This window comes from Poecilia reticulata, linkage group LG4 (genome assembly GCF_000633615.1).
Source record: "Poecilia reticulata strain Guanapo linkage group LG4, Guppy_female_1.0+MT, whole genome shotgun sequence".
Taxonomy (NCBI): Eukaryota; Metazoa; Chordata; class Actinopteri; order Cyprinodontiformes; family Poeciliidae; genus Poecilia; species Poecilia reticulata.
This window is the reverse complement of record NC_024334.1, coordinates 3,918,680-3,930,437: the sequence shown is the minus strand read 5'-3', so window position 1 is coordinate 3,930,437 and position 11,758 is coordinate 3,918,680. Positions and strand designations below refer to the sequence as shown.

General features: G+C 39.0%; 2 protein-coding genes across 2 annotated transcripts in view; one reads left to right on the top strand and one right to left on the bottom strand.

The window, feature by feature from the left end:
* The first annotated feature begins 111 nt into the window (after positions 1–111).
* Positions 112–1,600, top strand: LOC103463237 (T-cell acute lymphocytic leukemia protein 1 homolog). The gene is made up of 3 exons (XM_008406477.2): positions 112–164; positions 292–320; positions 872–1,600. The coding sequence occupies exons 1-3, from the start codon at positions 112–114 to the stop codon at positions 1,273–1,275; spliced, it is 486 nt and encodes a 161-aa protein (XP_008404699.1). The 3' UTR covers positions 1,276–1,600.
* A 6,240-nt stretch (positions 1,601–7,840) lies between these two features.
* Positions 7,841–11,758, bottom strand: part of fam174c (family with sequence similarity 174 member C) — a 6,419-nt gene continuing 2,501 nt past the window's right edge. The window contains exons 2-3 of the mRNA XM_008406355.2: positions 8,728–8,850; positions 7,841–7,996 (exon numbers count right to left, since the gene is read on the bottom strand). Coding sequence (XP_008404577.1) covers positions 7,993–7,996; positions 8,728–8,850 — 127 coding nt within the window. The 3' untranslated portion in view covers positions 7,841–7,992. The remainder of the gene's footprint in view (positions 7,997–8,727; positions 8,851–11,758) is intronic.

Below are 11,758 nucleotides of genomic sequence, written 5' to 3'. Positions count from 1 at the left end.
CACACACACACACACACACACACACACACACACACACTCCCCCCAGGGGACGCGCAGGGGGTCCGTGGGTCTCCATAAAAACACCCAGAGACGAACCCGGAGCTTCAGATGATGCAGGACTTTCTGCGGATCCTCCACGAGATAGAAATGCTGCGCGAGACCAGGTGAGAAAAACACAAAAATGTGATTTAATATTTAATGCAGCCTGTGACTTTCAGTTTGATTTTTGGTTGCTGTAACTTTTCTTTCATGATGATTCGGATTGATAAATGTTTTTTATTATTTTTGCAGAGATCCGTATGAGACGAGCCCGACTGATGGTGAGTTCACGGACATCCGTTTATTTTATTCTGTCCTTTAAGATTAAATTTAGCTTGAAAACGAAACTGTTCATCAGAAACAAAGAACATGTTCGACCTCCATATTTTATTATTATTATTATTACTAACAATTATCGCCTCCTGCTCTCCATATTTTGGCTATTCTACAGTTTTCTTGTTTCTTATATTTTAGTATAGAAAAGCATTTTTTTTCCATTAAAAACTTAAAGTAGACATGTAATTTATTGATGTTCAAAAATAAAAAAAGATTTATATTTGTCCCTTCTTTTCCCAGATGAGATGTGAAATCGGTTTAGTGTAGAAAATGATGAACTTTCATGTTTCATAACATTTTGGACTTAATCTCTGCTTCATTGCTTTTTTTAGTCAGTTCACTCCAGTTGATTAACTGATTTCTAAATTAATTGACGATTACTTCAATCATCGATTAATCACGCTTAATCATTTCAGCTTGATTAAATGTATGGCCATCTTTTTTTACTGCCCTGCTCTGTGAATGACAGTTTTCTGGCTCCTCCTTTATGCCCCAGGGTCGCGACCCCTGGGCGTCCGCCGGGTCTTCACCAACAGCCGGGAGCGCCGGCGGCAGCAGAACGTCAACGGGGCGTTCGCGGAGCTGCGGCGCCTGATTCCCACTCACCCCCCTGACCGGAAGCTGAGCAAGAACGACATCCTGCGCCACGCGTTGCGCTACATCCACTTCCTGGACCGGCTGCTGGTGGACCAGGAGGACGGCGGCCTGCAGGGGGCGCCCTCGCCCCGCTGGGCCCAGGGCTCAGAGGACGGAGACTCTGACGGCGCGTTGGAGCCGCAGCGCTACCTGCACCGCTACCAGGTGCAGCTGAGCAGCCAATCAGAACCCACGGACGGCCGGACCTTTCCCAGACCGGAAGCTGAACTGGAAACCAGTTCTGGTGTTTGTTTTTTATGTTAAAGACTTCTGGCTCGGTGTGAATATTAATGTGAAAAGCTGCGTTCCATTTGAAATGTCGATATCCCTCTAATGTAGGAAAAATAACATTTCAACATTAGCAACATTTCGCTAACGTCGAAATAACAAAATTTTACAATTCCAGTGGAAATAAGGAACACAATTAAAATCACATGTGAATACATTAGTTCACGCAGGAAGCTGCACCATCGTCCACTTCCTGCCGGCTTTGTCGTTTCCTCCAGTAGTAACTTCCTGTTGTTGGTCATGTGACTCGTCTGATGCGGAAAAAAAGTGTTTCTGTCGTTGTTTTGTGAAATGAAACAATTTTGAGACGGACAAAAAAACAACACCTAAAAAATGTGAGTTTTTTCTAAATGTGTTTGATTTAAGTGAATTTATTTCAGAAACATTGTTGCGTAACATCGTTGTCAATGGAAACGCAGCGATGTTTGCAGATTGTTCCAGAATATGAGTTATTCTAAAAGTGATGAAGATGACAATCATCATCAGCATCATCGACGTTTTGTTTCAGAGAAACATTCCTAAAGAAGTGACTCCATGTGATATTCACATCTACACTGCAAAAACACGAAATCCAACCAAGTAATTTTAGTCCATTTTCTGGTCCAAATATCTCAGTCACTTAAAATAAGATAGAAAACTGACTTAGAAGCAACTTAAAGACGATATAAGAGCTTTTTAAAAGTAAATAATTATTTTTATCCGTTAAAAAACGTTCAAGTTCTGGAAAAATGTTTTAAGTGAAATAATGTCAATGTAACTTGAACTGTTTCGTCAACAATAAGGATTTATTTACTTAAAACCAGTAATAAAATCTGGCTGAAAGAGTTACTGAGATATTTTCATTATAAATCCAACCAAAAATGCTCTGTGGGATTTTGTGTTTTTACAGTGTCTTTGTTGTTTCAGTAGAAAATTAGTGTTTTCATGTTCAGGATGTGAAATTCTGCTCATGTTCAGTTTCCTTCATTTTAAAGGAACTTTTTCTGCTTTTAATATCTGTATAAAACATGTTTCTTCTTTTTATTGTTAGTTAGAAAAATCTGTTCACATTTGATGCTTTTGCTATTATGAACACAAATAAAAACAAGTGATGGTTTCCAGTGTAAAACATTACAGTAACTGTTTAATCTGCTTTTAATGTAACAAAAATAAATACTTCAGATTTTATTTATCTTATTTTAAAGGAACAAAGCCTATGATTAATGGAATAGAATAGAAATATCCGTCGTTGTTCAACAGAATTTTCAGGAGTTAAAGTAAAAAGGAGCAAAAACATTTACAGAAAAACAATTTCTGAGAAAAATAAGAATCAGACTGTAGAGGCATATTTACAAAATTAGGGAAATAATATAGTTACTAAAAATATACTCAGATTAAAAGAATGCTGCAGCAGAATAGATCATCCATCCATCCATCCATTTTCTTACACCCTTGTCCCTCAGTGGGGTCAGGAGGTGCTGGTTCCTCTCCAGCGAGAGGCAGGGTCACCTGGACAGGTCACCWGTYTGTTGCAGGGCAACACAGAGACACACAACCATGCACACACACTCACACCTAGGGACAATTTAGACAGACCAATTAACCTAACAGTCATGTTTTTGGACTGTGGGAGGAAACCGGAGTACCTGGAGAAAACCCACCATGCACAGGGAGAACATGGAGACTCCATGCAGAAAGACCGGGAATCGAACCCAGAACCTTCTTGCTGCAAGGCAGCAGCTCTACCAACTGCACCACTGTGCAGCCCCAGAATAGAATAATTAAAAAAAAAAAAAAAACAAGATGTGCATTTATGTTTAAGTGCATAAAAACAACAATGTGCTACTGAGAAGCTGATTTTTATATTAATTTTTTCATTTATTTAATTTAAGCGTCCATGTTATGCAGTGTGTCCACGTCTGAGAGGCAGCAAACAAAACAAAACAGGTTTTGGAACGGTCTAGTCAAAGTTTAGCCGGTAATTATTGAAAATCCTGTAATTATGGCTGAATTAAAGCAATTCTGCAAAGAAAAGTGGATAAAAACTTTTCCAAAGAGATAAAATAAAAACTCACTAAGTTTTATCAGAAACACTTTTTGTTCATCGTTGCCAAGCAGTTATTTAGTTCAGGAGGCGATTAAACCGATCGGCTTAAGATAATATCTTCCTCTTAATAAATTAATCTATCATTTGACATCTGAGTTTGATATTTTCACAGATTGAGGATATGAAACACCTAAATGTGATTTAAAGCTAATAATCATTTTCATTTTAGTTGTTAATCATTTTAAAACAGTCTGAAAGTAAAACTTTGATATTTCTCAGTTTCTCTTCCCTTTAATCTGTAATAAAGAGGAAAAGGACAAGGAGGATCAGAGATGGGAAGATTTGGGAAAAGAATAGACGGACTGGTGCTAACGGCTGATAAGCATCTCAGCCAATCAGAGAGCCGGACAGTGGGAGGTCGATAACAGGCCCCAGAGGAGCGGAGGGGCGTGTTCCAATTAGCGGAGAGGAGAGAGAGACGGTGTGATGCTCGCTGCTCCGCGGTTCCCACCTCCTCCGGAGAAAAGGCTCCAGCTTCTGACGTAATTACACTTTAATCAAAGTCCTGAGCGGCCAGATTCACTGTTTGTGCTGCGTTTAGGGACCGTAGGATTCTGTTTTTAACGCAAAACGTGTCGAAATCAATATGCAAGTTAAAGCAGCACTACTTCAAACCTTTACTCAGATAAAAGTGGAAAAGTGTTTAGTAAAAAGTTCTGAGTTTAATCTGTAATAAAGAGGAAGAGGTCAAGGAGGACGGAGGATCAGAAAGGGGAAGATTTGGGAAATGAATGCTAACGGACTGGTGCTAACGACTGATACGCATCTCAGCCAATCAGAGAGCCGGACAGTGCCTCTGTCATCAGAGGGACCATCAGAATTACGTCATCAGAGGGACCAAAACACAAAGTTTTGACAATTATTTTGCATTTTTAATTGACGTAAATAACAATTACAAAATAATAAAATCAAAGAAACATTTTTTTTTTTACTTATTTCTTTCAAAACTTATGAAACTTTAATAAAAACTGCAACTGTTTGCCTCAAAACTGGCAAATTTAAACTGCAAACCACAAATTTCATTACATTAAAAATGTAAAATGAGTTCATTGTGATTTTTTTTAAAATCTGCCTGGTAAACAGAATTTATTAATTCTATAAATGTTTAAAAATACAAACATAAAAAGGTTTTGAGGTGTTTCTGTTTCCTCATTAAAAGAAGAACAAATTCAAAGTTTGGGGTCATCAGTTGTTTTCATTGGTTTGAGGTCGGGGGCCGATCCAAATCATTCATGAGCCACAAATGGCCCTCGAGCCACACTTTGAACACCCCTGGGGTCGAGAATCCAGAAATTTTACTCAAGTAACAAATACGTAATAATAAAGTTGCTTAAGTAAAAGTAAAACATAAAGTACACTAAAAAATACTTCTAAAGGTATTTTTTCCCAAAAAGAAAAATAATTAGTTAAATTCTTTTGTAATTTATTGATTCTTTCATTGAACAAACGGGAGATAATGTAAAACTACTAATCCAGATAGTAAGAAGAGTTTTAATCTGAATTTATCATGACAAATTAAAATGTATCCCAATAAATTATAAACGATAAGTTCTAACTTCCTCCAGCTGCTGGATCATGGGGTGTACTTACTTCTTCTGTCACAGTGGCTGAGACGCCCCTCAGCTCCTCTGGGATCCTTCGTCTCCTTATCGTCTCTCTGCGTCGCCTCAGATGTTTATCAGCCGCCATCGGTACGCCCACTCATCACCAGCTAGTTACCAGGCCCTGTGTGTGTGTGTGTGTGTGTGTGTGTGTGTGTGTGTGTGTGTGTGTGTGTGTGTGTGTGTGTGTGTGTGTGTTCCTCACTGTGGGAAAACACTTTTCTGCCTCTCACACCGCAGCAGCCAGTCATGGTGACAAATGAATGCATTCATGTGGAAATGATGACCTTCCTCAGGTTTATGGATCAGCGTCTGACCTCAGCAACATGGCCGCCAACGTCAACAACATGGCGGCTGTTCCTGGACAAGAACATAGAAAAGATGTTAATTATTACAGAGCAATGCAGGTTTATGTACTCAGTTTAATTTGTTGATTATAAAAAAGTAAAAAAAACTTTTTTTAATCTTTTTTTTTACTTGCACTTTCAGAAAAACCAAAATAAAATGCATCTCATTAGATTTTATCCATTTAAAATATTTTTTAAAACATCTAATTGAAATTTGAAATACAAAATAAAATGCTTATGGTTTCCTGACAAATTATATCTTGAAATATGGTATGAAATATGCTAGGGAGCTTGAGGGTTCTGCGCAGTATCTTGGCTGTGCCTAGAACTGCACATTTCTGGACTGAGATGTCTGATGTTGTTCCTGGGATCTGTTTGAGCCACTGCTCCAGTTTGGGGGTGACTGTCTGCCCCGAGGCCCCCGATGACCACAGGCACCACTGTGGTCTTCACCTTCCAGGTCTTTTCCAGTTCCTCCCTGAGGCCCTGGTATTTCTCTAGTTTCTCCTTCTTCCTGATGTTGTAATCACTTGGTATTGCTACATCCACCACAACGGCTTTCCTCTGTTCTTTATCCACCACCACAATGTCCGGTTGGTTCTCCATTTCCATCTTGTCTGTCTGGATCTGGAAGTCCCACAGGATCTTAGCTCGGTCATTCTCCACCACTTTTGGGGGTGTTCCCCACTGTGATCTCGGGGCTTCCAGTCCATATTCTGCACAGATGTTCCTGTACACTATGCCCGCCACTTGGTTATGTCGTTCCATGTATGCTTTCCCTGCCAGCATCTTGCACCCTGCTGTTATGTGCTGGACTGTCTCAGGGGCCTCCTTGCACAACCTACACCTTGGGTCTTGTCTGGTGTGGTAGATCTGAGCCTCTCTGGTGTTTAGGGCCTGTTCCTGGGCGGCCAGGATGAGAGCCTCTGTGCTGTCCTTGAGTCCAGCTTTCTCCAGCCATTGGTAGGTTTTCCTGACATCAGCCACTTCAGTTATTTGTCGGTGGTACATCCCATGTAGGGGCTTGTCCTCCCATGATGGTACCTCCAGCACCTTGTCTTCTGTTCCCCATTGCCTGAGACATTCGCTGAGCACATCGTCTGTTGAGGCTTTGTCCTTGATATATGGTATGCAACTATATTATATATATATAATATATATATATAGCAGTTTTATATAATTTTAAAACTGCTTGCACTGTTTTTTTTAATTAAATTTTACCAATTTAAAATAATTGTAAAAATCTAATAAATGAAAAGTACAGAAAACTTTGTAAAACACAATATAAAATATCCTCTGAAAGTGAAATTTGTTGCAGTGAGTAAAAGTTGTAAACTTTTATTTACTATAGTTCATTTTCATTTGAGTTCTTTAACTAATTGCAATTTTATAGAAAAAATATAAAAGTTTACAAAATAAAAAAAAAACTGAAACGGAGAAAAGCACAAAAAGCTGTAGCCGCATTTATTAAAGTTTTTAAATTAACAGCCGTTTTATTTTGCTGCAGCTTGTCGAGTGACTGGTGACACCTGCTGGAAATGTGGCGCAATTACATCACCGACCGTAAACTCCGTTAATGACGTCACGTCCGCCGATTTTAGGATCTAAATCTCCAAAAATAAAAATAAAACAAAGATAAAACATACTTTTTGTGTTTTTAATACTCAATGGCTGAAATATTTTTTATTCAAAATGTTTCCAAGCAACCAACAGCTGCTTTTACAAACATCTTTTATACTTTAAAGATAAGTTTTGAATACATTTGTCTAATTTATTTTTTAATAATGACAATATGGACATTCAATAACTATCATTAAAGTTCCTTGAAACTTTTGGTTAAATATAAATATAAATATATATATATATATTTATATATATATATTTTTATTAATTCCTCATTTTAAAAATATTTTAGTGTTTTCACGTGTAATTTTAGTTTACATTTTAAGTGCAACAGTTTATATTTTTCATTATAATTACGTACAATTTTAAAAATCACCAGTTTGTGCGTTTTTTTCTGTTTCTGTAAAGTTTTCCTGTTTGTTTCAACATGTTTATTCGTAAAAACGTAAAAACAAAAATAAAAATGAGCAGAATAAGATGAAAAACAAGAAGAAAATCCGATTACAATGACAATGGAAACAAAAGTAAAATGTCAAAGAAGTGATTGTTATTATTTTATTCAAAATTAGATCATTAGAAGCAACATTTTTGAAAAAGTCAGTAGAAATCAGACATTTATACAAAATCAGAAAATCAGCATCCATACAAACAGGTTTCCAAACGGTGTGACCTGAGCAGGAAGGAGGGTTAAAGTCTACCAGGAGGGCAGGGCACCGCTGCCCCCTGCTGGCCCTCCGCCTCCCTGCAGGCAGCTCCCAGTAGTTAAAGCACAAAATCAAACCCAAACATGCAACACAGGGAATCCAGAATAACGTAAGTGAAAATCCAGAGAAGAAGAAAAACATTTGGCCTCAGGAGGAAAAGCGTCCGCTCGCTCCAGGAAGCAGCGCTCCGAACATATTGATAAAATATTGATTATCCTGCTTCTCCGAGCAGCTGGGAGTTTTTGGTCTGTTCCCGTCCTCTTCCAGTTCGTCCTGGATCAATACGGTCAGGCGGCGGCGGCTCTGATCCGTCCGACCCGGCGCAGCAGAACTCATCTGGACAACAGATAAGACTCGATCAACCTGAGGTTCAAAGGTCAGCAGCTGCACTGATACAACCCTCCACGTTTCCTGACCAGTCAGCAGGAAACACACCGACAGCTTTTAATCTTTAGTTTATTTCTTTTAAGACAAATCAGTGATACAAAAATAGAGAAGAGAAAAAGAATCAACTTTAATCTTCTGAGATTAAAGATCCAAAAAAAAGTCAAAATTCTGATAAAAAGGTCCAAAATGTTTTTCAGTGGCTCTCGGAAATATTTAAAACATGTCGCATCGTTTTACAAGGCCTGAGTCTGAATTCAAAATCTATAATTTTGCAAATAAACTATTAAACAAACCAGCAGTAGAAAAACAGAACCAGAATGAAAGACGGTGAGAAATGAAGATGAAACAGAAGAAAAGCTGAAGTTTGAGCTGCTGCTACTTGGAAATGCTAACAGGAAATAAGAGCCAACGCGGCTAACGGCGCTAGCTTCACCGACTTCCAGAATAATAATAATCTGACTAAATTACAGAAACTTCTCTCTATTTGACGTGTAACAGCCTGGTCACTGTTACCAACATTAAATTACAGCTGAACAGCTGTGAGCCCCATCTCAACAGAATAAAAACATAATCATAATATATGATTAATCCCCAAAGCAGCAGCTGCTCTCACTGTCAGAATAAAAGCTCTGCAGATTTTATTTTCTCATGGCGTCTGAAGCCTTGTGTTGACCTCTGACCTGCGCAGGCTGCGAGCTTCGTACAGGGTGTCGTCCTCGTCGCTCTCCACCGCCTCCATCTCCACGGAGTCGTCGTAGTTGGACAGCAGGCCGTACTTCTTCTTGTGGGCCGGCTTCTTCAGGCTGGCAGGGTCAAAGGGTAATTTTATTTATACAGCACATTTTCAGCAACAAGGCGATTCAAAGTGCTTTACGTGAATTAAAAGGAAATACAAACAAAATAACAAACCAAAGGAAAAAAGAAGAAAATAAAACAAAAAAAGAGGAAAGGACACATTAGGGCGAATGGCAACATTCAGACAAAACAAAGGGTAAAACAAAGGCGGTGACATCACAGGGCCACGTTACTGATCCTCCTGGTAAAGTCCAGTAAGGTGTTGTTATCGAGGAATAATGTCCTCGGCAGCGCTCAGCTCCACAGCTGCATGGATTCAGGAGGGGGTGAGGAGGGAAGAGCGTTGTGTTTACATATCTTCAAGGAGATTAGAAATATGCAGCCCTTCCAAGGCCACACGGGGGAAGCCAATTCAGAAACAGAATGTTTTAGGTCGGGAAGATTATAAATTTTAATCTTCCCTAAAGTCTCTCTGATACATCTCAGTTCTCAATCATCCAAATGAGTTTGGTTGTTCCACTGAGCCGAAACCAGCAACTTCTCCAAGATCGATTCCATCCGGTTAGTGAGTTTTAGAGTCCTCAGCTGGGCTGCGAGTCTCAGCAAGACTCACATCCAACCTGCGTCTCTGTCCACACCAACAGTCTGAGTGTTTGCTAGTTCGGCCCAGTCCATCACAACTTTGTCGATAATCCAGGAATCCACAGGCTCCAAACAGCAGAAATCCTGTTATCATGAATAAATCCAGGGAGAATCCTGCCGGGTGGGTGTTTCCCCGCAGGACAAGAGGCTCTCCTGTGCCCAGACTTCTCGTCGAAAATTTGATCAATTGCATTGAGAGACCGGTTGACCTGATCCATAATTTGTAGATTTGGAGGATGTGCAAAGAAAGGTTCCAAAAATATAGAAAAAGAGAAAAAGACGGGACAGAAACAGAGCAAGCAGAGCAGAGAGGGAGCAGAGGGGGAAACATCAGCCTTCATCAAGAGCAAGAGAGCAAGAGAGAAACTCAGGATGTGACGCTCTGTATCAGCCGAGGCGACTAACCAGAGTAATCTGGTTATAAAAGAACCGCCATCTAATTCATGTGAGAGTTGCTGGTTTTTTATTCTGTTGTGTTTTCTTGCACAGTAAAGGAATTCTGATTATTTTGATTCTGATGTATAATTACTGTCGAAATGTTGCCTGATTTCTCCCTTTGCAGAGTTGTTGAATAAAAAATAAAAGAACTGAAGCTAATTTGGGATTAGCAATCTGATGTTGGGAACAGAAGTTATGGGACATTGTCTTAGTGTAAAAACTATCTGGCTTTTTAAATGTATTTTTAAATCAGACGAACCGGAACCAGGACAGAACCAAAACCCGGAGAAAAATAAAGAGATGAAAACCAGATTCCTGCCAACATAGCTGACAATAAAGTTTAAAGTATTCTAGATTTTAACTTGATTTAAGCTCAGGGTTGATCTCAACTTGTTCAAGTGTTTATGACGGCGTAAAAAAAAGGAAGAGCAAATTTCAGAAACTTTGAGATTAATTTTCTAGAAAACAATTTGAAATTTCTCAATTTGAAAAGTTAGTCGTAAAAACTCAGAAATTGTTAAAATAATTTCTGATCTTGGAAAGTCAAAACTGTTCGATATTTGAAACTCTGAAATTTCCATGTTTATCTTCCCTGTTTATTCGTATTTTTTATGCATTTCTAATATATAAAAAAGTCTTATGTTGCTAAATGAAAAAACTGAAGATGGTGACAATTTCTTTGAACGATTAATCGATTAATAGTCCAAATAATCAGTTAATCGACTGAATAATCGATTTCTAAAATAATCTGTAGTTGCAGCTCAAGTTTCAACAAAAGCTGCACAACTTACTGAATCTAAATCATCGTTAAAATAAGAAAGTTTCCAGCGTTGCGGCCGCTAGCGACTCTTTCCTGCGCCAGGCAGTGATGCAGCAATGCCTCAGAGAATCAACATGTGAAGTTCTGCAGGCCAGCAGTGACCCACTTCCTGGAGGTTCTGCCTTCTGGAGCGGAACCGGATCAACAGTCAGGAAAATCGAGCTAAATGAGCGCGAATCGACACGAAGCAGGAAGAAACTCGTGACTCAGGCGGCGTGACGGCTGTCAGCTGGTTGCCATGAGCAACCGGCGATGAGGACGGACCGACGGGCTCAGATGGTCATAAACACATTCCTTCATCAGGTCAGCGATCATTACTCCAGACGGTTGATTTAAAACGTTGTTCAGCTGCTTCATGATCAGTTTTTACTTTATTTTATATGAATATTCACTTTTTTTCTTATTGGGAAGTTTTTACTCTTCCAGCTGTAAAACCAGATTTTACAGCTGGTTTTTATCTCCATGTTATTTTCTAAAGAAAGATTAGGGCGACATAGAAACGCTGTGTGAAAAACTAAGTACACCCCACCACTCAGCAGCCTGTAGGAAGACTTTTAGCACCAACAGCTCTCCATACATGGTGTCATCAGCTGTCAGATAAATTCTCTCAAGTTTGACTCGGAAATTCAAACTTGAGAATTTCCGATATATTGCAAAAATATATCGTAATATCAGTGTTATTATTACTGTTTATATCGGAAAAGACTCTAAATTCACCGTGTTAGGAACTTTTAATTGTGTTTAACAGTGATTAATCATGATTTAGCGATTGTTAAATTAATTGCAAACTAATTTAGTTATTGATTAATAGTTAACCAGAGTATACAGACTCTAAAAAAGGCAGTAATTAAACCAAAATGGTGAAAGAAATATTTAATATTTTGGATTAAAGATAAAAAAAAACTGGGGCTGCACAGTGGTGCAGTTGGTAGAGCTGTTGCCTTGCAGCAAGAAGGTTCTGGGTTTGATTCCCGGTCTTTCTGCATGGAGTCTCCATGTTCTCCCTGTGCATGGTG